Consider the following 25,310-nt stretch of genomic DNA (forward strand, 5'->3'; position numbering starts at 1 on the left):
AGTGCAGTGGCCGGATCTCAGCTCACTGCAAGCTCCACCTCCCGGGTTTACGCCATTCTCCTGCCTCAGCCTCCCGAGTAGCTGGGACTACAGGGCTGATTATATTAAATAAATAAATCACTACATTTAAGAATACAATTTCAGCAGCAAGATGAAAGCCAGGTAAGGAAATGGAGAGAGCAAACTTCTGACAAATCACCAAGCAGGAAAATTAAGTTAGGTCAAATCTTAGTAAAGCAGTTTGTCTTGGTTGCTATTTGTCTCAGACAGTGTTAATGAGCTAACCCCACGGCAATTCTCAATTCCCTTTTCCCTTGTTTGCCTTTACTACAATGGCTAAAAAAGTTAAATATTTGCTTTCCCACTATCTCTGGAAGATAGCCAGTGATAGGTTCTAACCAATGAGACACAGGTACAAAACCCCTGACAGATATCTGAGAAAGCTTTTGCCTCATTCTTCCTACTTTGAGAATAGATATATTGTCTGGAACATCTTTTAATTATGAGGGGACAAGCTATGAAGACAAAACAGTTAACTTTAATCCAACATACCCATCACCTAGTGTCAACAATTCCCAATATATGGATAATTCTGTTCCATCTATTTCCATACTTTTAAAAACTTTCATTGCTCTGTACCATCCAGGAGGATAAATTCCTAGTCTTACAGTGATTCAAAGCAAATCTTTTATCATCAAACAAAAGTGGATTTCACTGTAGGTGCTGTCATTTAATGGCTATGAAACTTAAAGCCAGTTACTTAGTATGTGTAAGCCTTAGCTTTCTCACATGTATATGCTGGAAATGAAGGTGATTAACAACACATCAAAGTTATTAAATTTCCAGAGCTCTGTAGTTTACGGTTCACAAGAGCTTGAAGACTATCATTCAAGAGTTGGTAATAATGGTCAGGCATGGTGGCTCATGCCTGTAATCTCAACACTTTGGGACGTTGAGGTAGGCAGATTGCTTGAGCTCAGGAGTTTGAGACCAGCTTTGGCAATCCCGTCTCTACCAAAAATACAAAAAATTAGCTGAGCATAGTGGCACTCGCCAGTGGTCCTAGCCACTCAGGAGGCTGAGGTGGGAGGATCACTTGAACCCAGGAGGTGGAGGCTGCAGTGAGCTGAGAGAGCTAGTAATAAATAATATTGTTGATCTTCACTAGGTTCAGGTTCACCAAGTTTAGACCTGTTCACTAGATAACACATGTTCTTATCCCTGCTGCCCAGGGCAGAAAGATAAAGCATGTATACATTCTGTAAGCAGAATTTGGAAACACCTCTATCCTGCCCAACTAGTCAAAAATGTGCTTCAGAAGCAATAACGCTCCTAACATAGGTGGTATAACATAACTATTAAGAACAAGGACCTAGTTAACTGATATTATCTTTATCCCAATGTGATGCAATAAATATACACATCACCAATGAAGTATTTGCAACAAAAATGTTCTCAGTGAATTTAATGCTAAGGAAACAAACAGAAAACTATATAAAGTGGGACATTCAACAAGACAAGTTTCCTGGACATTTCAAGGAAAAAGTCAACACCGTAAAAACATCCTCCTCAAACAAAAAAAAAAAGATGACAAACAAAACAAAAAACAAAAAACAAAACAAAGAGTAGGCTATTGTAGATTAAAAGAGACTGCAATACATAAATCTTAACTGAATACTGGATTGAGGGTATGGATGGGGCAGACAGGAGGAGTTATAAAAGGCATTCTGGAAAGAAATGGGAAAATATGAATTTGGTTTATATATTGAAGGAATTGTGGAATTATTGCTAATCTCCTTAAACGTATTGTATTGTGGTTATGCAGAACAATGTCCTTACACTTAGGAGATAGATGCTGAATTTAGAAACGACGTCTCGTAATTTCTGCAATTTACTTTCAAATAGTTCAGAAAAAAGTATGAAGATATAACAAAGCAAATATTAACAAATGGTGACTATAAATGAATAATATATAAATGTTTTTCTTCCTTTTTCCCTTCAATATTTTATTCTGAAATTTTTTTAAGCCATAAAAAAGTAGAAGGGATGATACATAAAGGCCTATGAGCTAAACTAGTTCCGTTTAACTATTTGCTGCATGATGGCAGGGAAATTGTCTCTGTGCCTCAGTTCTCTCACTGATAAAATCAGGAAGAATCCTTATACTTAACACCTCATAGGTGGTTTTGAAAACTAAATCAATTATGTAAAGCACTTAGAATGCCCAGTACACAATAAACATAGTATAATTACCTATTTTTAATACTAAAATTCTGATGCACTGTATCTTTCCTCAACTACTCTTGTGTCATAATCCAGAAAGATCCAATAAAGCCAGAGAGAATAAGCCATAAGAAAAGAAAAATCTAAATATACATCATGGGAGGAATGAGTAGAAAGAAGGTATATCCCCATAACGCAGCTTAAAAGAATAAAGAATGCAGAGCCCAAGCACCTAACCAAATCTAATTTATTTATTAAATTATTTTGCAGTGGAGAGAAAGTCATGAAGCAATTATTCAAGTGCATACAACCTGAATGTGATGGTTAATTTTGGGTGTCAACTTGACTAGATTGAGGGATACTTAGATGGTTGGTGAGGCACTCTCTGTTGGCGTGTCTGTGAGAGTATTTCCAGTGAAGATTAGTCTGAGTCAGTGGGCTGAGTAAGGAAGATCTGCCCTCAATGTGGGCGGGCATCACGCCATAGGCTGAGAGCCCAGATGGTACAAATAGATGGACGAAGGTGGAATTCCCTCCCTCCACCCCTCCTTCCCTCTCTCCACCCCTCCTTCCCTCAGAGCGGGATGCCCTTCTCCTCCTTGTTCTTGGACATCAGAACTCCAAGTTCTTTGGCCTTTGGTCTATGTGACTTGCATCAGCAGACTCCTGGGGCTCTAGGGCCTTCTACCTCAGACTGAGAATTATGTTATCAGCTTCCCTGGTTTGGAAGCTTTTGAATTTGGACTGAGCCACACTACCAGAAGCCCAGAGTCTTCAATATGCAGACAGCATATTGTGGGACTTCTCAGCCTCCATAATGGTGTAAGCCAATTCCCCTAGTAAATCCTCTCTCGTGTATCAATACATAGGCATACCTCAGAGTTATTGTAGATTCAGTTCTAAAACATCACACTAAGCGAGTCACATAAGCTTTTTGGCTTCCCAGTGCAAATAAAAAGTTCAATTTAGACTATGCCAGTCTATTAACTGTACAATAGCATGTTTTTAAAAATGTACATATATTAATTTAAAAGCACTTTATTGCTAAAAAAATACTGATGATCATGAGCCTTCAGTAAGTTGAAATCAAATATCACTGATCACAGATTGCCATAACAGGTATAACAATAAAGAAAAATATTGAAATACTGTGAATGTGACTCAGGCACACAAAGTGAGCTCATGCTGTTAGAAAAATGGCACCGATAGGAAAGAGTCCTGACCGGCCCAGTAGAGATGAGGGAAGAGGGAGGCCTTGGATCTGCCATTGTGATCAGAGTGAGGCCAGGTGAAGAAAAATGTGCAGAAGGTAAGAAACTGTGAAGGCATCATGAGGCCTGGTTAGGAGACACAGCCTGGAGATTTATGAAAGATATACTGTTGTTTTAAATTTCAAACCACAGTTACCTGTGTAACGAAAGAACTCAAGCTCCACAATAGGAAAAAGTGGAAACTGACCCAGAGGATGCCAGATCAAAGGATATATCCAGTTGCAGTTCTTACCAGCATACAGGTGCTAATATACACACTGTTCATTTTCAGCTTCAGCTCGATTGCTTTTGGCAGCAAAAGCACTGCTCAAGGCCCAAACGAGAGAGCGATTTGGTATTAGGAGAATGATTAAGATGGATTCTTGAATGGTGTTCCCCAAAAGACACATACATATATATGTTCCAATCCCTGGAACTTGTGAATGTTACCTGATTTGGAAAAGGATCTTTGCAGATGTAATTAAACTAAAACTCTTGAGATGAAATCATCCTGAATTATCCAATGGGCCCTAAATCCAATAGCCAGTGTCCTTCTAATAGCAGGGCAACGGGAGGTTTAAGAGAAGAGAAGGTGGTGTGAAGACAGTAGCAGAGATAGGATTGATGGGCTACAAGCCAAGAAATGTCAATGATTGTCCCCCGTTATCAGAAGTTAGGAGAGAAGCATGGAACAGATTTTCCCCCAGAGCCTCGGAAGGGAATGGTGGCCCAGCTAACAGCATGATTTCAGACTTCTGGACTCTAAATAGAAATTTATTCTCTCCCAGTTTAAGTCAAAAAGAAAGAAAAAAAAAAGAAAAATGGCACCAATAGACTTGCTTGACACAGGGTTTCCATAATCTTTCAATTTGTAAAAAAGGCAAATTACAGGAAGTACAATAAATCAAAGTACAATAAAATGAGGTACGCTTATATTTATATATGTCTTCCCTATTGATCTCTGTGGAGAACCAAAATACACTTGACATGGTTAAAAAATAAATAGAGTAGAATATTAAAGTAGCAGGCATGGAAAGCAAATGCTTTAAAAATCAGGGTCCTAAGTGTATGAAAAAATAATAGGCTTACCTACACTAAAGGCTTTAATAGGTATATACATGCTGTTTGCTCAAGTAAATTAACGTAGCTATAATCCTCTTACTAGCATAAATGACTCTCTAAAATAAATAACTCACTCCCACCCAAATAAAAATTCACCTTCATAAGAATTAAGACGTCCCACTGGGTACCTGTGGGAAAATGCTGCTTTGGAGAGATTTTTCAATTTTCAACTGTATTCCTTACAGTGGCAGTAAGGCATATCCAATTCAGGTAACAAATTATCTCCCCATGATAACCTATATTTGTCTGTACAGCATACTAACCCCGATTTCTAGTCTTAATGCAAAAGATCCAGGTGACGTTTATCTCACTCTCAACACCAGGAGTAGACATGACACAAACTGAGGTGGACTACCCTATTCCCACAGCCACTGTAATGGGTTTCCGGATGGACAACTAACCCAAAGTGAACCAAAGAGTCAAAACAAGGACTTCTGCCAGAGTTATGGAGAAAGAAGTGCTTTAAAGAAAAAAGGTCAGACGGGAGAGGCATATATTCTCAGAACCTCCCACGGCTGTGTCACAGGGTGAGGGGTGGGGTAAGGAAAACAAAAACAAAACAAAACCAAAAAAAACTCCTAGAAATGCCAGCTATACACATCACTTACATCCAGAACCATGGGGTCCATTTTGCTATGTGAAAGAAATGTGTCCAAGATTTCATAAGGCCAATGTTAAAGACAACAGCTAAGAAAGAAGTATTTCTGACACTAATTTTTATTTGAGCATCCAATACAGCTGCTCCTGAAACTATTAATAGAACCACCAACCTGATTTAAGCTTCCCAGTTAAATAAGCTTACAAATTATCTTACTTCAAAAAAAATTTTTTTTTTTTTAAATAGGCTGTCGCCCAGCCTAGAGTGCAGTGGCACAGTCATGGCTCACTGAAGCTTCTATCTCCCATGCTCAAGTGATGCTACCACCTCAGGCTCCCAAATACTATAACTACAGATGTGTACCACCATGCCCAGCTGATTTTTTTATTTTTATTTTGGTAGAGACGAGATACTGCTGTGTTGGCCTTCAGGCAAGCAAGCCTACCTGCCTCAGCCTCCCGAAGTGCAGAGATTACAGTCATAAGCCACTGCAACTAATTTGCAACTTTAATCGCTTATGACCAGAAGGATCCTCAATGATAATCTCAAATCCATTTGCCCAATAACATGTTACTGTCAGTCTGGTGGCTAGGAACTGTTTAATGGTATTAGGGAAGACAGAGTTTAATTTTATGCTACTTCAAGAGATACAGGAACACAGTGTTAAAATCACATTTTTCACCCCCATGGCCAGTAGGGAAACCTTCACAGGTGCCCTGTCTTTAAGAAGAAAAAGGTGGAAGAAATGAAGAGCCAATGTTAAGGAAGCAAGACATCTAGCCTGTCCATCCCTTACTTAAGGTATATTCTGAAAACTGGTTCTAAGTCAGAGAAGAGTTTTAGTTCCAAAATTAAATACTGGTGTTTGGTTTGCATTGATTTTCAGTTACTTGTCCTATGGGAAGAGGTGGAGATAGGAGAAGAAAGGATACCTGCTCTGATATAGATAAACGATCCTGGGAAAGGTAAGCCAGCAAAGAATGAACTAATGACATAAAAGGTTTACCTACTGGGAATTAAGCTAGAAAAGTGTAAGAGCAAAGGATATATTGAATTCTACCATTTTGGAAAAATATTAAATATACTTCCACAAAACTATTTTTAAAAGACAATAGCTTTCCAAAAATATTTTTCTCTAAAGTATTATACTAAAGGTATTTAAGTCACATCTGAACATTAACTATGTTGTAAATATGCTATCTATAATAAAGAAAAAAAGGTCTTACTGTTGACGTAACTGTCGACAGCTCTCAATATGAGTAGATGTATTTTGATGCTGAATCCAATCCTATTGTAAAAGGAGAAAAGTGTTGAAATCAGAATATTCCTAATGTTGACTAATGAATTAGGCTTTTAAAAAAGACAAAGAATATTTTTTTTTCAAAAATTAAACAAACATACTCATAAATAGCACTTGGCTGCTCAATGAAATTTTCACAAACAAAAGTTAAAGGCCTTGAAACAAATGCACTTAATACCATACCTCACTGATCCCATCTGAAAATATTTTAGTACAGAAAACATTTTAAAAATCAAAACCATGGCTGCTCATTTTGAAATCAATATATAAACTTGGAGAAAATAAAAGCATGGATCAGAAAAAACTTACTGCAAATATAAAAACAACACACCAGAAAACACCAAAAAAATCTATGAGTAAAATGGTATCTGTGAAACAGCATCTTCAAAATACAGTATTTCAATGACAAAATACCTCTAAAATTCAAGCTAACATCATCATCAAAAAATGCCACCTCATAGACCAGTACCATTCCATACAAGGTACTCACTACACTGGCAAATAAGACTAGGAAAAACATGGGGAAAAATGCTACTGATCAAATCTATTTTCAAAATTTAAAAGTAACAACATTTCAAAGATACAATATCCCTTATATACAGAGCTTTACAATTAACACAACGCTTTTTTTTTTTTGACAGAATTTCACTCTTGTTGCCCAGGCTAGAGTGCAATGATGCGATCTCAGCTCACTACACTCTCCACCTCCTAGGTTCAAGCGATTCTCCTGCCTCAGCCTCCTTAGTAGCTGGAATTAACAGGCATGCGCCACCAAGCCTGGCTAATTTTTGTATTTTTAATAGAGACGGGGTTTCACCATGTTTGTCAGGCTGGTCTCGAACTCCTGACGTCAGGTGATCCACCTGCCTCGGCCTTCCAAAAGTGCTGGGATTACAGGCGTGAACCACCATGCCCGGCCCAAAATGCTTTCTTATACATTACTTCATTTACAAATAAATCTGTCCTAAAATTACAATCTGTACCCATAAATAACTCTGGAAGATACACCTGGTTTAAAAAAAAAAAAAAAAAGGCCAATACAGTTTACAAAGATACAGTTTCCAAGGTGAAACAATTAGTTAAAAGCAATATGTATGTTACTCAATGTTTTACTGTTCCTCCAGCATTTGGAAAGGCAGAAAACTTACTAGATAACTCTGTATTTCAACACTTGGCTTAAGGAAAATGTTATTATTTCTTTCCGTTTGAAACACATTTTAGGTCATTAGAAATTTCCAGTTAAAATCACGGTTGACAATAATTTTGGATTCTGCCTTGGCAAGAACTATCTGAAAGAAGGTACATTGATTTGCAATGCTCAGCATCAATTTAAACTCAGCAACAAGGTATGACAAATCCTAAACTATTTTATTAAGCCATGGAACTGACTGTGGACTACAAAAAAGAAATGTTTGTATATCCTGTTTAGTAATACAAATAGAAAGCTAGAAGAGATTGGCAGTTAAGAGTCTCTAGTAGTACTAAAACCCATATTTTTAATATTAATTGAACACTGTTTACATCAAACAGACACACTGGTGCAGGCAGTGGGTTGGGCATGCTTTATTTGAACCATAAAGTGTTTTATCTGAATACGATGCCAACATTCAATAATCCAGAGATTTTACCCCCAAGTCCAGATTTCCAGCTTTTCTTGAAAAAATAGGAAGATACAGTAATACAGGTTACCAATCTTATAGCAACTATCACCTGAAGATGATGGCTGCCCTACTTAAGACATACTCTTCTCAGTTCAACACACACATACACACGTTCTTTTAGGCTTGCTTCACAAATTGACATTACTTGCTTTAAGCTCAGTAAATACACCCATCCCACCCCAACTTCTAGACTCTCTAGTAACAGTTTCCACATTAGATAATAGTCCAAAAGCAGCACTGCCTCCCCAGAGAAAAAGTGATAATTACCAACTAGCAGGAGATGCTGCAAGGACTGTATAGAATTAGGCAGGCTCAGAATGAAACTGAAAATATCTACTCATATCAGGTCTCACTTACTATTCTCAACAGTTTTTTATTGTCAATACTTTCTCAAACTGAATTATTTCAGTCATTATGATACAGCTCCTAAACCAAGGAAAGTTTCTCCTTTAAAATCTGAACCCCAGTTTAACAAGCAAATACATTTCACATTCTCAAAGTACATCTTCACAGCTACAGTTTCAAAGACTCGAAGGTGGGGAATATACATATTGTCAGATTTACTCAGTAGGAAAAAGTTTACAATCGGTAATTTACATTTATTGGCTTCATATTTATGTCACATATACACACACACAAACACGAGGCTGCAAAATATATCACAGAAACGAGAGGCAGTGTGTACTATCAAAATCCATCTTCACAAACCCCCATCATTTGGCCACTTAGTAGTGAAAAATTCATTACTTAGATGAGCCCCATTCTGTTGTGCTGTCTGTTAAAAGGTGTGTGTGTGTTTTTAACGGCAATCTAGGTGAGCTCTAATGATGGCTAAATGATTTCCTCTCCTCTCAAATTTTTACTTTTATCCCATTAACCCAGGTTTTTACCATCTTATACTTGAACAATTAGAGAAGCTTCCAAGTGGAAGTCCTACTCTACATCATCTCATCTCTATTTACCCTGCATACTTCAGTCAGGTTGCCCTAAAACTACTTCCAACATGTCACTTCACTTATCAACAGACTTATCTAGCTTTCTAACGCCTCTCACCTCAAGTCTAAACTCCTAGACTAGCTCTTCAAGAACTTTCATACTTACTTATAATATGCTCATCATTCTTTCCCAACTGCCTCCTACCACTATGAAATATAATCTTCTCTCCAGACCTTTGCCTCTCTGTATGTTGTTGCCATCCCTCCTCTTCTTTTTCTTTTTCTTTTTTTTTTTTTGAGATGGAGTCTCGCTCTGTCACCCAGGCTGGAGCCCAGTGGCGCGATCTCGGCTCACTGCAACCTTCCGCCTCCTGGGTTCAAGCGATTCTCCGCCTCAGCCTCCTGAGCAGTTAGGATTACAGGTGTGCATGATCACACTCGGCTAATTCTTGTATTTTTAGTAGAGAGGGGATCTCACCATGTTGGTAAGGGTGGTCTTGAACTCCTGACCTCGGGTGATCCACCCGTCTTGGCCTCCCAAAATGCTAGGATTACAGGCTGTGAGCCACTGCGCCCGGCCCCCTCCTCCTCTTTATACAGGCATATCTAAAGCCTCTTTATCATTCAAGACCCATCTTCAACCTACTCCATCAAGTCTTCTCTCCCACATCATTCTAGTCAAGACAGACTCAGTGCATTCAGTAACTGTCATTCCATTAGTCTAACTAGGCTATAAAAGTCTTTTGATGTCAGGATGCGTATTATTATACTTCTTTTTAAGCACACACTGCTACAAATACAATAGTTAAAATAATTAAATTGGTAAAATGGTAATGATTAAATTGGTAAACTGATGATGCTGGCCTGAGTGATACACGCCTGAAATCAAGATCGAAATCTCTGTTCCCTACAGCATATCCAAACAAGTTAAATAAATCACAAAACTACTTGTTGCCTTCTAATTGTTTTAAATGTCTTGGGAGCATAATTTTTCTCCTCAATAAGATTGAATAAACTGCTTAATAACGTCTAAAATTTTACACAGTTCCTCATTTCTGTCCCAGTACCTAACTGGAGTCAAGCACAAAACTGGTATCCATAAGTACATACTAAATTAAATGTACACCTTTTCTACTCTACAGAATACAAAACTTCAAGTTCTTTATTTAAAGATATATTTTCTTGGATTCATTATGACCAACTAAAGGTTCAAAATAAATTTTTTTAAAAATTATGTGGTATCCCCAGTCACAAGAACACAGAGAGACTAACACTCAATTCACTACTTAGGCCAGGGCTACTTACAGATTACAATTAGGTGATATGTATTATTCTAAGACTTTCCCTTGTAAGGACTTTGCTATCCCTTCTGATGGAATAAGGCAACTATTATTTTAACAGAATTTGGCACATCTGGCTAAAATGGGGTAGAACGCTGCTTTCTTTTGCTGGGGTTAACCTTAAGAAAATAGCATAGCAACAGATCTAATCAGATTCATGTTGATGAAAACCTAATGAGTGAATAATGAAAAGAAAATCAAAAGGCAACACTGGAAGAAAAGAACAAGAGCATAACACATAGATTTTTAAGCCTAAGTATACAACCAATTCCAGGCCATGGCCTTGAATCAAAGCTTTTTTCCATGTTAGTATATTCCCTTCTGACCCTTTACAACCTACATCTATAAATCACATTAGCAAATAGAAGAAACAGTGATTGCCAACCATACGTAAGTATATAAAATTTACTTGGAAATTCCTGCTCAAATCTACCAATTACAACTGAATAGTATGTTCTACATTATAGTAAACTTTACTGCCTCTGCAAAATACTTCCTTCTAACTATACTATCAAAGTACCTAAATCATCTTTATTTTTTAAAGATTTTTCTCTACAAATTTCTATCATTTCACATTATTTTTTGAGTCCACAGCTGGTCCTAGAATAATTTACTGCACCTTGACTTACTTTTGCTATGAAGTTATTTTAGAGAGCTTCTTCTCAAAAAATACTAAAAATCACTAGTCTACATAAAGTCAGGAAATATTTAGATTAACACTGTGATAACCAAGACAGGTATATATGTGCAAGTCTATAATATACTGTCTCTTAAATGTGTGCATTACAAATGGGTTATACCGTCTCTTTGTATTTTTATACTAACAGATCCTTTTAGAGAAAGGTGATTCCACATGACATTGTCTTGTAAGTACGCAGCTTATGTTACATAAATTTTATGTTGCGTAAGTGGGATAACTAAAAGTTCAAAATAAGTGGACAAACTATTAAAATATGGTGTGCCCGGTCATAGGAATACAGTAAGCCTAATACTAAACTCAGTACTAAGGCCAGAACTACTTAGGATTACAACTATGTATTGAGGCTGCAATTAAAATTACCTTCTGCTATTTCCTTAACACCTAGTTAACAGCAGTATACATATCAGAATTTAGAGAAAACTTTGGCGCTGAGCATCATTATACAGTGATCTTTTTTTAAAAACACTCACCTTCAAATGACTACATTCTACGTTACACAGAGAACACAAATGTGGAAATATTCTTGGAGATGCTGCATAATAATCATTCATCATAGAAGGAGTAGGAAGTCTCTTCATCTTCTGGGCATCAGCATGTGAAAACTTTGGTAGCCAGGATGCTTTCACAATACCAAAGGGAGATCGAATGGGAACGTCAGCCTGTGACTGGTAATTCTTTTTACTTCCTCTTGATCCAACATGTACGTTAGATGAATTAATCACAGGTTCATGTGGGATCCGCTCTTGCTGGCTTACAGCTGAAATTAATTCCGATGAAAAAGGCTGCTGGTTCATAGATGGAGGAATCAGAGATTGACTCATTGTCTGGCTAACTGTTTGGTTAATGGATTGGTTGACGGATTTTATGGGTTCAAGGACTGACTGTCCTCCCGAAATGTGTAAGCCTGACATCTTGGCTCCACTCTCAACTGGGAAAAAGGACCGATTATTGGAGGACTCACCGGGAAAGTCCATTTGGCGAAATACGTCTTCAACAGGAAACATAGAATTACATATCACATTTGGATTGGGAACAGATGCAGAGATGTTCTGCTGTGACTGAAATTCATTCTCGACCTCATCCGTTGGAATTTCAGGATCATAAATACGTACTTCAAGTGGATCTTCTGTGTAGCCATATTTGCTTGCATGCCCATAATCTATCACATTACTTGAAACTGCTTCACTACCAAGGGTTTCTTTATTTCTGCTCTGAGAAGGTAAATTAGGTAATCGGCGCCCCATTTTTCGCATTCTTATATCCCTCAAAATTAATGGCATATTTTCAGGAGTCAGTTGTTCATCAGGATAGCGACTGAGTTCTTCTAGGTCTTCATTAGATAATCCAAAACTTGCTAAGATACTTGAGGCACTCTCTTTTGTATAGCGGCTCTGTACTTTAGGACTCTGCTCTGTAACCTGTGTTACAGAACTCTGTTTCACTGCCACTGATGCAGATATATGAGGCTCATCATCCCACCGGCTACCATGAGGCTTCCCCTTCTTCTGTTGTGCTTCATGAAAATCCAGTTTTTCTTTGGTCAATCTTGGATCAGTTCTGTGTTGAGTTACCTGAACATTCATTCTCTGTGGTCCCATGTTCTGATAAGATTCATGGCCAGCAAATCTGTGTGGAATTCCACGTGCTCTCCCTGCTGGGTAAAATCTTGGGAGACCCATAGATCCAGGCCTCATAAATGGTCCTGGAGGCCTCATCCCAGAAGGGTTAGGTGCTCGTGGCCTTTGAAGTGGAAAGTCTCCTCGAGGATTAAACCTGGGTCTCGACATGGCTATTTTCAAGAAAGCCTGATTTAATAAAGTATAAGCTGATGTTGAACCATGTGAGGCAACGGCATTCAGCTGCTGAAGCGCCAATTGAGTCTTAATCTGAGCAAAGTGCAAAGGAGATGGGCCCAACAGAAGTGGGTTTGCAATGCCCAGGTTCAAGGAATTCACAAGTGGTGCGAAATTTTCCAAGAATAACACAAAGCTGAAAGTTAAAACACAAATATTAGATCATTTTAATTCAAACTACTTCATGAAGTGGGTTCTACAGCCAGTGTAAAACATTTTGAAATAAAGCCATGAAACCATTCTGCATTTCATATACTTTTGGAGTAAGGGCTTACGAGGATTTAAATTTCCCAAAAACTTTCTCTTCTTCTCTTTCCTGAATGCAGAACACAAGCCCCAAACCTCAAGTCAGATTTCATGTACATTGTGTTGTTCTGGGTGCTGTCCTAGGTGCTGAGCAGTAATTACAACTCCTTTTACATAATCTTGAAAAATACTGGGAATCTATTTCATGCTGTAATACTGGGAGAAAAAAAGATGAAGGCATTAAAATACTTATAAATGCACACATATTTAATATGCATGTTATCAGATACACAAATAATGAAAATAAGAACTGTAAGCCTAAAAGACCCATTTTTGTAAAACACAATCTTCCTTGGAATCAGCCTTCACATCTAATCAATCCCACAGGGCAATTAAACTACACTAGAGTTCGTATTATTAAATAGTTGTTTCTCGTCAAATAAAAACGTGTTGTCAATAACTTGACTACAGAGTCTAAGAAAACAGTAAGCAATGGCATGGAATTTGTTATAACACAGAACATAATATGTAACAAAACCAGTAACCCTTCCTTTGGATTCCCTCCATAATCACAGTTTAGACGAATATATATGGATGATAATAATGATTAACTTTATACAGCACTGTCCATATGTCAGTCAGTGTTCTATGAACTTTAAACGATGCTCACAACAATCCTGAGGTATGTACAGTTTTACAGAGGAAGACACAAAGGCACACACAGGTAAAGTAACTTACAAAGACAAGTGACTGCTGAGATTTTGTATTCAAGATTATCTGGTACAGTAATCTGTGCTCTTAACCATTAACAGATGTGAGCAAAGTATCTTACAGTTTCCAGACATTTTATTAGTTAAAACTGGTTGCTGACCAGCCCATCAGACTGTACTACCCACTTCAACACTCTTCTAGATAGAAAACAGTACTTTAGCTATCATTCAGGACCAAGGTCAGCAGCTACATAACTTGGCTTTCCTCCTGCAATTAAAAAATTTATGAGCATATAGACTATGCTGGTGCTTTCTATCAGGACCTCACTTTTATGCGTGACTGAAATGCATGGTGGACAATGTGAGGTCTTGAGGCATCTACAATCATTACAAAAATCAACATCATGGATCCTATTTGCTAACCACCACTGTCTGGTTCAAGCTACAATTCCATCCATTACTTTACTATATACTTTTCTCTTTATTTATATATAATGTTAGTAATTGTTAATTTGGCTGGGAAAACGGTCTTTATCTGGTTAACAGCCTCCCTTCCAATCATTCTGCATGCTGCCACCACAGTTAACCTTTGCAAAAGGACATTTTTACCACACAACTCCTCTGTTCAAAAATCCACAAATATCTCATTCCCTTTATTTCTTAGCTTTATTGTTTAAGGTCCAACCAATCTAACCAATCTTTCTAATTTTATCAGACAGGTATTTTTGCTATGTCTTTGTTCCTATTCTTCCCAACTCTTTTCATCTCTTCCAATCAAAAACAAACCTTGCCCTGGATGCTGACCTGACTTTATTTATCCTTCAAGGTCACCCCCATTCAACCTCCCTTGACTACCAATGCTGAGAGCGAGTCTTCCAATAACACTTTTTTTTTTAAAGACAGGGATGCCCTGTTACCCAGGCTGGAGTCCAATGGCACAATCTCGACTCACTGCAACCTCTGCCTCTCGGGTTCAAGCCATTCTCCTGCCTCAGCCTACCAAGTAGCTGGGATTACAGGCATGCGCCACCATGCTACCTGGCTAATTTTTGTATTTTTAGTAGAGATGGGGTTTCGTCATGTAGGCCAGGCTCGTCTCCAACTCTTGACCTCAAGTGATCCACTAGCCTCGGCCTCCCAAACTGCTGGGGGGTGTGAGCCACATCGCCCAGCATCCAATAACCTTTATTTATTGCTTGCACCATTTTTGGATTCTTAATATCTTATATTTTTGCACTCATACACACATGATCTTTTCCAACAACCTAATGTCAACTGAAGGTTTATATTCATGGCTAAGTCTTATCCCCCAAGCATATAAACCCTACTCCTACTCAAAAGATCCTCAAGTATTTGTTAAACTATCTAAATGATCACATCCAAAGTATTCATTATTAACATGCACAGGTTAACTTTCAAATTAGAATGAAACACAAAAATACATCAAATACATAGGTTTTTGATTCACCAGATACAAGCTGCAGACACAAGCTTACCAAACAATGATACCCAAATTCTATTAGAAAGTTCATTTATAACAAACTCATGGTCTTTTTAAACAATCATAAATTACATGAAATTGTGCCTACCTTCTACATAATAAAATCTCTTCCAAAAACAACTGTCTTCACCCAATCCTAAAAGATACACATTGCTTATGTAAGCAGTTTATCATCTAGTTATTACAATGCTTTCTGAACCACTTATTCCATTTGGTGAAGACTCCTCTTATAAATTCATAAGCATGAACTCTTCCAAATAATGTTTCTCCCCCAAAATAAAACAGCAAATTTCAATCAGAGTGATCTAATTACTAAATGTAATTGTGAAGAAGTATCATTTGGAAACATCTCCATTTTGAATTCCTTAAAGGCAAAAATCTACTGTGTATTTCCTAATGTGCCCAACATTGCATTACACTGATTCAAGTACACATTTACAGAGGTTAAGAGAACTGCCCTTGACAAACTGTATTCTCCAGAATACTAGAGTACCCTGAGCAGTCTTCTACAAAGATGTTCCCTGGCCAAGAAAGTTTGAAGGGCACCATACTTGCTTTTTAAGAGGGGAATAATGTCTATTAGCATATTAAAGTCTATGAGGGGCTAGGTGAGGTAGCTCACTCACACTTGTAATCCTAGCACTCTGGGAGGCCAAGGCAGGCCGATTACTCTGAGCCCAGGAGTTCAAGACCAGCCTGGGCAACATGACAAAATCCTGTCTCTACAAAAGAAAAAAAAACACAAAAATTAGCCAGGTATGTTGGCTCGTGCCTATAGTCCCTGGCTACTCGGGGGGCTAAGGCTGAAGAATCGCTTGAGCCTGGAAAGGAGAGGTTGCAGTGAGCTGAGGTTGCACCACTGTACTCCAGCCTGCGCAACAGAGTGAGACTCTGTATTTAAAAAAAGAAAAAGAAAAAGAAAAAAAGCTACGAGAAGCCTTGCTGTAGTTTATCAAAATCCTTTTTACATTTTCCACTTCCCAAACCTAGGTTTCTATTCGTAAAACAGGCATTTGCTTCCTATGGTGGGTTTCCCAAAATATAAATGTTAAAAGAGAAACTTTCCTACCTATATACCCAGGGGTCATGTCTGAAATATTTAGTAACTGGTAAAGCACACGCAATGAACAATCAAAACATAGGTGTTTTACAGTGTGGAAGCAGACTCCTAAGCCCCTCCTTTGTCTATCACCCGTAAACTGTTAAGGGTTTAAGTTGCTGTAGCATGAGAAGGTAGTGGTGGGGCATCCCTAGGGAAGGAACTAGAAGAGAAAAGGATGTGGGGGTTCACCCTTGGAGTAGCACTACTTACTAATCATGCTAATCATGGAAGAATTATTTCTGTATTTAACACAGCGGCGTCAGTGTGTAGTCACTTAGTCCTGCAAAGACACCAGTCTTTCATAGAACAATCTGGAATTCACATGAAGAGAAGAATTAAACGGCATTTTCCCAGTTAAGGAATTTCAACTATCAATATGCAGAGGTATGGCCTGTTTGCATTTTTTAGGAGTCTTCAAAAACCACACCTGACCTCCCATATGGTTAGTCCCATCCTAAAATCTAATATAATGAAGACAGAGTAATAAGTTGGCAGCCCTGGCTCTCCCTAGAAGATCTCTCTCCCTTCTCTACTGGGAAGAAAAGTCACAGTTCTGTTCAGCTACAGTTATTTACTGAGCATTCTGGTCCCAGGACCTGCTAGCTAGAGGTAGGAAAGTTTCTCTTCTAACATTCATATCCTGGGAAACCTACTACAGGAAGCACATGTCAATCTTCCAATAGGTCACTTCTGCCAACTTCCTTCCTGAGAACAAGTTTCTTTAATCCTCCTGAACTTTCAGCCAATGCTTCTAACTTATCTCAAGACACCACACAAATTTCATACTTTTATGTGTAGTATATATCATTGTAGTTTGTATTTATAGTTACATTTTCACACAATAACCCAGTTGATATAAAATCATCATCTTCTTATGCTACCGCATCATTTCTAATCCTGGTAGAGAAGTTTCTGATGAAATACTTTGTCAAAACATCATTAAAAGAAGAATTATGGGCCAGGTACAGTGGCTCATGCCTGTAACAGTTTGGGGGCTGAGGCGGGTAGATGGCTTGACCCCAGGACTGCGAGACCAGCCTAGGGACCATAGAGACTTCACCTCTATAAAAAAAATTAACAAAAATTAGTAAAGTGGTGGGGCATCCCTGTGGTTCCAGCTACTCAGGAGGTTGAGGCAGGAGGAACACCTGAGCCTGGGAGGTTGCGGCTGCACTAAGCCATGATTGCACTACTGCCAGGTGACAGCGCAAGACCCTGTCTCAAAAAACAAGAAAAAAAAAAAAATTATAATCAATTACTTTACCATACATTTGTTCAACTGTCCCAGCTTTCTTAGAATTCCTAATAAAATCAGGTGATTCTCAAATTAAAGCATGACACACAATGGTGGGCATTGGTAAGAAGTAATAAAGACATTTTTAAAAATACAGGTGGTTCACATCTGTAATCCCAACACTTTGGAAGGCCAAGGCAGGTGGACTGCTTTGAGCCCAGGAGTTCTAGGCCAGCTTGGGCAACATGGTGAGACCTTATCTCTACAAAAATGAAAAAACCAAGCATGTTGGCTTTTTCCAACTAGCTACTCAGGAGGCTGAGGTGGGAGGACTGCTTGAGCCCAGGATGTCAAGGGTGCAGTGAGCTGTTTCCACCTCTGTACTCCAGCCTAGGTGGCAAAGCAAAACTCTGTCTCAAAAAATTTATATAAATAAAAAATCTGCCTATGACCTACATGCCAAATAACATATCTTCAATGGTTAAAAAAGTATGTATTATGTTGCCTCTTCTTTGTGAATGAAATTTAAGGAGTATAATGGTCACCCTTCTCTGAGGTCCCCAATGGATGCCTGATCCCCAATGGATGCCTGAAACCATGGATGGTACTAAATCCTATGTATACTGCGTTTTTTCCTGTACATACATACCTGTGATAATGTTTATAAATCAGCTACAGTAAGAGATTAACAATAAAAAACAGAATTAAAATATAGCATAATAAAACTTATATGAATGTGGTTGTTCTCAAAATGCCATTCGCATACTATACTCACCTATTTTTGGCTGGTGGTTGACTACGGGTAACTAACTGCAGAAAGTAAAGCTGTGGTATATACTCATATTTCATTTGCACAATTTTCACTTTTAATTAAAAGTGTTAAGTACATTTTTAATCATTTAGCAAAGTTTGTCTTCTATCATTCATATCCACGCCAAATAAAATGTTTTAACTAAAAGGATGCTTGTTATACTTCAAGCTTTCTATTTATAAAGTATTATAAAGTTTCCTTTTGCAATTACATAATTCTGCAGTCTTATTTTTTCAAATTTAACTTAGGTGCTCCACCAACAGCACTTTTCTTTACTTTGTCACTTAACTTTCATGTCTTTCTCAATCAATTCAAGGGAATAAAATTTCAAGATTAAGTATCAGGCCATTCAGGATATTTTTTTAAATACTAAGTACTCCTAAGAAATTTTGAGAAAGTTTTTCTTAGCAATAAATCTCGACAGTAAGTTCAAATTCAGCTTTTATTCATACAAAATAATTACTGACATCATTGTTCTAGGTAAGGAAGGACTAAAGATATTAAAGCCAGAACAGATCTCTCCTTCATATAGCTAACATTCTACTTTTTAAGATGGAGCTAGTATCTCATAAAATTAGGGTAAACAAAATGATAAAACATATGGTTAAAAATCTCTTGAAAACTTCCCTTTCAACCCTTCTGCAATTATAAAAGCTTGTAGAGAGATTGGAAACTGGTCAAATAAACTATAGTACATCCATATTTTCAGCATCCACTAGGAGGTTTTAGAATGTATCTCCCTCAGAAAAGGGGACACTACTAAGTAAAGGCTTTTAATGACCAGAATCAGAATCCATACAGACAAGACAGGAAAATTCTTCTGGGTTGGAGAGAATTTCAGAATTTGGATACTAAAAGTAGAGGGCAAGCTATTAATTTTAACAGGAGATGGTGTGATACAACAGGAAAATATCTGAGATTTTTTTGGTGGGGAGAGGGGAGCATTAAGCAGTAAATTCAAATTCAAACTGTTAAGAGTCTGTCATCCATTTGTCAGAAAGGTCTATGACTCCCAAAAGGTTAAGAAATTCTATTTAGGGGTATCAGAATCTACATTTTTAAGGCCTCAATTTACATGGTTAGGAGACAATCTAATCTCTCTTCTATTCCATTTAATTTTCAGCTACTGGCTCTCCTACACTGCTACATGCCTAATGCTTTCTACTGGATCATCACTTCCGTACATCTCAACTTTGCTAAACACTGATTTTTTGTTGTTTCTGTTTTACTTATTGGCAGGCAGGAACATTTAATAGGGAATGACAGTTCCTTCTTACTTAAAATGACACATTTCCTTCTTACAAGTGTCCATCTAAATCCTGCATGCCACTGTGGGATGGGGTGAGGAGATACATCCTAACAGACCCTTCTTTTTCCCCTTTTTGATTTTAGTGGAAAGGAGTAAGTTCAGAATCATTCACTCAATGTATTAAATATCTTCTGACAGCCTAACATGACAGTAACCAGGCTACTTCCTAGTTTTAAAGCCAAATAAAATACAGTTACGTTCCTACAACCAAACTGCTAACAATCTAACAGAAAAAAACAAATTGCAGTAAGGTTTGTCAGTATTATAACAAGGCTGAAGTATCAGAAAAGGATTTCTGGAAGACAGAAATGCTTGAATTGAGTTTTGTAGCATGGCATCTTCTACAGTTTTGAGGAAACTAGTAGAAATGAGATTTCAAATAACAACGTCTTACTAAATGTGTTTATCAAATTTTCAAAAATTTGGAGTATCTATCCTAAAGTCTTTGGATGAAATACTGTAAGACAGTTGTACTGGAAATGATAATAAGTAAATTATAACTTATTAACTATGTTTTTCTGACAAAGGCATAACATTCAAGACAAAAAAAAAATGGCTTCAGCTAAAACATTAGAATCTTTGCACCCTCAGGATTATTTGATACAAGTCAGCTATGAAGACAGAAAAAAAGTGTTAGGAACCAACATCCCTTATGCCATATGTCAGCTACTGTTTTTAGTGGCTTTTTCAATCCTCTGCTCTCTCTATACTAATTCTCTTACCAAATTACCAAGATACAAAAAAATAAAATAAAATAAAATAATTCCATTTCTAAACATAAAGTTCAATGTATTCCTGTCAATACTTCTCATACGTACTTTTCTTTTTCCTCTCACCACCATCATCGCCCTAATGCCTTTTCTTTGGCTATTACAAACTTTAAATTTACAGTTATCTACGCAGATTCACAGACGCACTGGCCAAAAGGGGCAGAAGTTACAGGCTCAAGTGCTTAATGAGTAAAATAATGTGTCTGAGATTTTCTTTAAAATAATCTGGGCAGAGGTGAGGGAAAGAGTGAACATGTGTAGTGGGGCAGGGGGTGGTCGTTGGTGGTAAATGAAGGGAGTTTGATGAAGTAAGACACGTAAAAATACTGGCTGTGGAAGCTGAGTAATGAGTCCCTAAGAATTTATCTGTGCTTTTTTCACATTTCTGAAGATTTCCAAAATAAAAAGTTTAAGTCCTAAATATTAGGTATGACTTGTTTTGTTTTGTTTTTTTTTGAGATGGAGCCTCACTGTTACCCAGGCTGGAGTGCAATGACACAACCTAAACTCACTGCAATCTCCACCTCCTGGATTCAAGCGATTCTCCTGCCTCAGCCTCCCAAATTGCTGGGATTACAGGTGTCCGACACCACGCCCAGCTTTTTGTATTTTTAGTCGAGACAGGGTTTCACCACGTTGGCCAGGCTGGTCTTGAACTCCTGACCTCATGTGATTCACCCGCCTAGGCCTCCTAAAGTGCTGGGATTTCAGACGTGAGCTACCATGCCCGGCCAGTATGACATTTTCAACCAAACGAAAAAAATGGGAAGAGTAAAAAACAACGAACATGAGTTAGTGAAGATGACATCATTCTTCTCAATCTAACATTATCACACCAAGGTCTAACAAAGCCAAATCAGCTAAAAAGCTGATTAACAAGCAATGTATAAATAATAAATTCAGATTTAAGTCTAAAATCATTTAAATTATACCCTACACCCTTCCTTCCCACTTGACTCTTTAACTATTACTAAACAGTTTGATATTTTGCTGTCTTTGTTTCATTCTACCTTTTGGTGGAAAAAATTAATTTGTAAAATTTAGAAAGTAAAATTAAGCAAAACAAGCAAAGTGATCTTGGTAAGAAACCTCTAAGAATTAGGTTACATCACAACGAAGAAAATAAACCCTCTGCCTTTTTAAGATAAAGATGTAACCTGAAAACAATGTGATAAGAAACAGAAACCAAAGGCAAATTTGGCATTAATACCTGGAAAACCACCAAACAAATTAAGATAGTCATTATAAAACCTTTCTCCTTTAACCCCAGGAGCTCTGGTCATAAAGAGGTTTGTTCGTCGGAAGATTTATGGATAGTCTTCTTATGAAATAAATGGAAAAACGAGAGTTGAGATCAGGGTTCTTAACTATTAACTTGTTGGGGAAAAAACTGCAATTAAATAGTATTAACCCTTTAAAATAAATGTTTTATTCCTAGTTATGTAAGTAACATGTGCTTGTTACAGAAACAGTAACAACCTGCAAACAAAATCCTTACCAATAAAACCATCACTAAGAGTAAATCAATACTCTGGTATAGTTTCATCTACTTTAGTGTACGTTCATGCATGCATGATGGGTGGGTGTGGTATATCAAACATTGTACAAAATTAGAACTATGCTATTTGCTCTTTTCAATTGACATTTTATTTTTCTAAATTTAATATTTTCCAAAACTGGATAATAGCGACAAAATATTCTCAACCTTTGAACTGTTTTATTTTAACAAATAACTAATAACTCTCATTTGTGTCCTTTTAAGAACAAAAACATGCCACTGCAAAACAAGAAATATTCAATATAATGTCAACCATAAAAATTCTTTCAGAAACACATAGTAGAAACTGGGTTCTTGAGGAAGCCATGACAGAACGGCTTGATGAATTGAAAAGATAGCGCTATTAGATCCTGTGAGGTATTTCTGAGATCTCCAATACCATGGACAATCAAGAACTGCCTATTATTTTGATGCAGTCTTTCAGAAGGAAGGGAGCCCTTAATTTTCTTTACAGATATGGGTACTTTATCCAAAGCAATCATCAAAAATCAATCCATCAGATAATGGCTCCATTAGACTTATAAGGAAAAGATTTACATCAAACCCTATACTTGGACTTACACTACTTTATAGTTTACAAATTATCTCGTCTGAGCTTCACAACGACCTTAAGAGCAAAGGAATTCCAGTTTACACATTAAGTAAAACACAGCTAGGAAGTAACAAGATTACAACATCTCCCATTGGTGTTCTTTCCATATACCAGATACATTAAGTATAAATTTACTTTATAACTTTATTTCTAATCATAAAAAAGCACAACAGGTTCATTATCTGCCCCCAAAAAAGAAAAACTACCCTATAACATGCAGGAAAGAATAAAAAGTATTCTATAATCTTCCCACAAAATGAAAACTACCACTAACATTATTTTTCTAGACATACAAACATATACCTCATTTGGTACTGCTTTGTTAGAGCACTATTTGTCTCAGAGTATATAAATTCACTTTGGTACTTAAGAATGCAGTTATTACAATGGCTAGTTAATACAAGAGGCTGATTGTTTATTCAGCTATAAAAACTAACATGTCATTCTGTGCTTTCCTGGTACTCAATCTGCCAATCTCTCCTACCACGCAGATGAAGCCACTCAGCCAACTTCTTTACTATTAGTTTTTGTCCTCTCTTGTCTCACAAAAGGTATGCAAGTAACAATTCTGAGGGTGCCCAAGTGTTGACAGAGAGTACCATGTTTAATGTTAAAATGCCAAAATGTGGTGCCTTCAAAGAAACAGTCAACGAAATAGAAAGCAAAAATAAGCAGAAAATTAGAAATGTTATTTGGCATCACGAAGGGCAACACCAAATTTCACTACTAACTGCAAGGATTGATAAACACCATGATTTCAGATTCGAAAAAAAATGGAAAACTGCTAATGCATAATGTTAAGAAGAGATCTCCATGAGAACCAGGCATTAATCCCATATAGCAATGATTTAATATTGTTATCAATTTCAGGAAAACGATTTTTTGATAAATGGGCTATTGTAAGATATACCTTTTTATTTCTTAAAAGCATGTACACTGCATAAACGGGCCCCTAGAGCACAACATTGTATTTATTGTAAATGATGCTCCCCTGGAGATGTGCACTGGTGGCCTTGCTCTAAACACTCCTAGTAAGGTCTAACACGTTAGCCCAAGAGAAACCACCTTATCCAAGCTGGAACAAACAAATCTTCCCCAGGATTTTTTGTTAAACTAGAAATGAGAAAAGTGGTAGATGTTTCTAAAATTCAAATGCTGTTAACAGCCCTATTTACTGCTTTACCGAGAAACTGCACCATAAAACAACAACCAAAAAAAACCACTGGAACAGAGGTAAGCAAGACCAAGAAGTAAAGACAATAATGAAGGTATTCAATATACAGTCCCCAATTGTTTCTGAAGCCTAACTGCATCCTTGCCCTCTTTGCCATTTGGTTATTTGCTTTTCTTCATGGAGTCACATGGGCCAAAAAATGTTTCCATTTACCTAAAGTGGGTTCTAAAATCTTCAATTAAATATACCTAAACTGGCCGGGCGCGGTGGCTCATGCCTGTAATCCCAGCACTTTGGGAGGCTGAGGCGGGCGGATCACCAGGTCAGGAGTTCAAGACCAGCCTGCCCAACATGGAGAAACCTTGTCTCTACTGAAAACATAAAAATCAGCTGGGTGTGGTGGCAGGCGCCTGTAATCCCAGCCACTCAGGAGGCTGAGGCAGGCAGGAGAATCCACTTGCACCTGGGAGGAGGAGGTTGCAGTGAGCTGAGGTCGCACCACTGCACTCCAGCCTGGGTGAAAGTGAGACTCCATCTCAAAAAAAAAAAAAAAAAAAAAAACTAAACTGACTAAATGCATTAATAACCATAAGCCTTAAAGTCTTTACAAGTACAAATGAACATATAGTATGCCACCTTTTGTGTTAAACAAAATAGGAAAACATACATATACCTGTTTATGGTTAGCATTAAGAAACAAAGGAAAAATAATACAGAAAATGATGAAGTTGGTAATCTACAAGGGGTAATGGATAGAAAGGATTGAAGGGATATGGTAATGTTATTTCACGGAGCATCTTACTGTACAGTTTTTACCTTTGGAAACATGTTAACAATTTACATATATGTTTAAAATCAGTAAGGACGGGATGGAGAAAAATATCTAACACTGAAAGCAAACTAATCCAATCATATTTCAAATGCATACCACAATACATTGAAGGGGAAAAAGAAAAGTAATCCAAAAACTTAAAACCGCTATTCAATTTATGTACCTCACAGGAGGCCACACCCCCTGAGTGTTACAGCCCCCCCAGGAAAATAAATAAATAAAGGAAACAATTTATGTACCTCAGTTTTGATGGAGCTAAGGGAAAGAGAAGAAGAAGAAATTTTCACTCTTTTTAGTAATTTTATTTTTTGTAGTGGTATGGATGAAGCAGTTCTGAAACTACTTTAGACACATCATAGATTTGAGCATCATTGTTTTGACGGTGCTAGGAACTTAGGGCTTTCATTGTGGAAGACAAGAAATACAAATAGAAGGCCGAGCGCGGTGGCTCAAGCCTGTAATCCCAGCACTTTGGGAGGCCGAGACGGG

At 37.4% G+C, this 25,310-nt stretch overlaps 1 protein-coding gene across 5 annotated transcripts in view; it reads right to left on the bottom strand.

Moving 5' to 3' along the window:
* Positions 1-25,310, bottom strand: part of ZNF638 (zinc finger protein 638) — a 174,277-nt gene that overhangs the window by 77,174 nt on the left and 71,793 nt on the right. For 4 of the 5 annotated variants that reach the window (XM_011945199.1, XM_011945201.1, XM_011945198.1 and 1 more), the window contains exons 2-3: positions 11,600-13,118; positions 6,420-6,481 (exon numbers count right to left, since the gene is read on the bottom strand). In XM_011945199.1, coding sequence (XP_011800589.1) covers positions 6,420-6,481; positions 11,600-12,916 — 1,379 coding nt within the window. In that variant the 5' untranslated portion in view covers positions 12,917-13,118. Of the gene's footprint in view, positions 1-6,419; positions 6,482-11,599; positions 13,445-25,310 lie in introns of all 5 variants that reach the window. The other variant, XM_011945200.1, reaches the window with a different exon arrangement.

Source organism: Colobus angolensis, unplaced genomic scaffold, assembly GCF_000951035.1.
Source record: "Colobus angolensis palliatus isolate OR3802 unplaced genomic scaffold, Cang.pa_1.0 Scaffold24, whole genome shotgun sequence".
Taxonomy (NCBI): Eukaryota; Metazoa; Chordata; class Mammalia; order Primates; family Cercopithecidae; genus Colobus; species Colobus angolensis.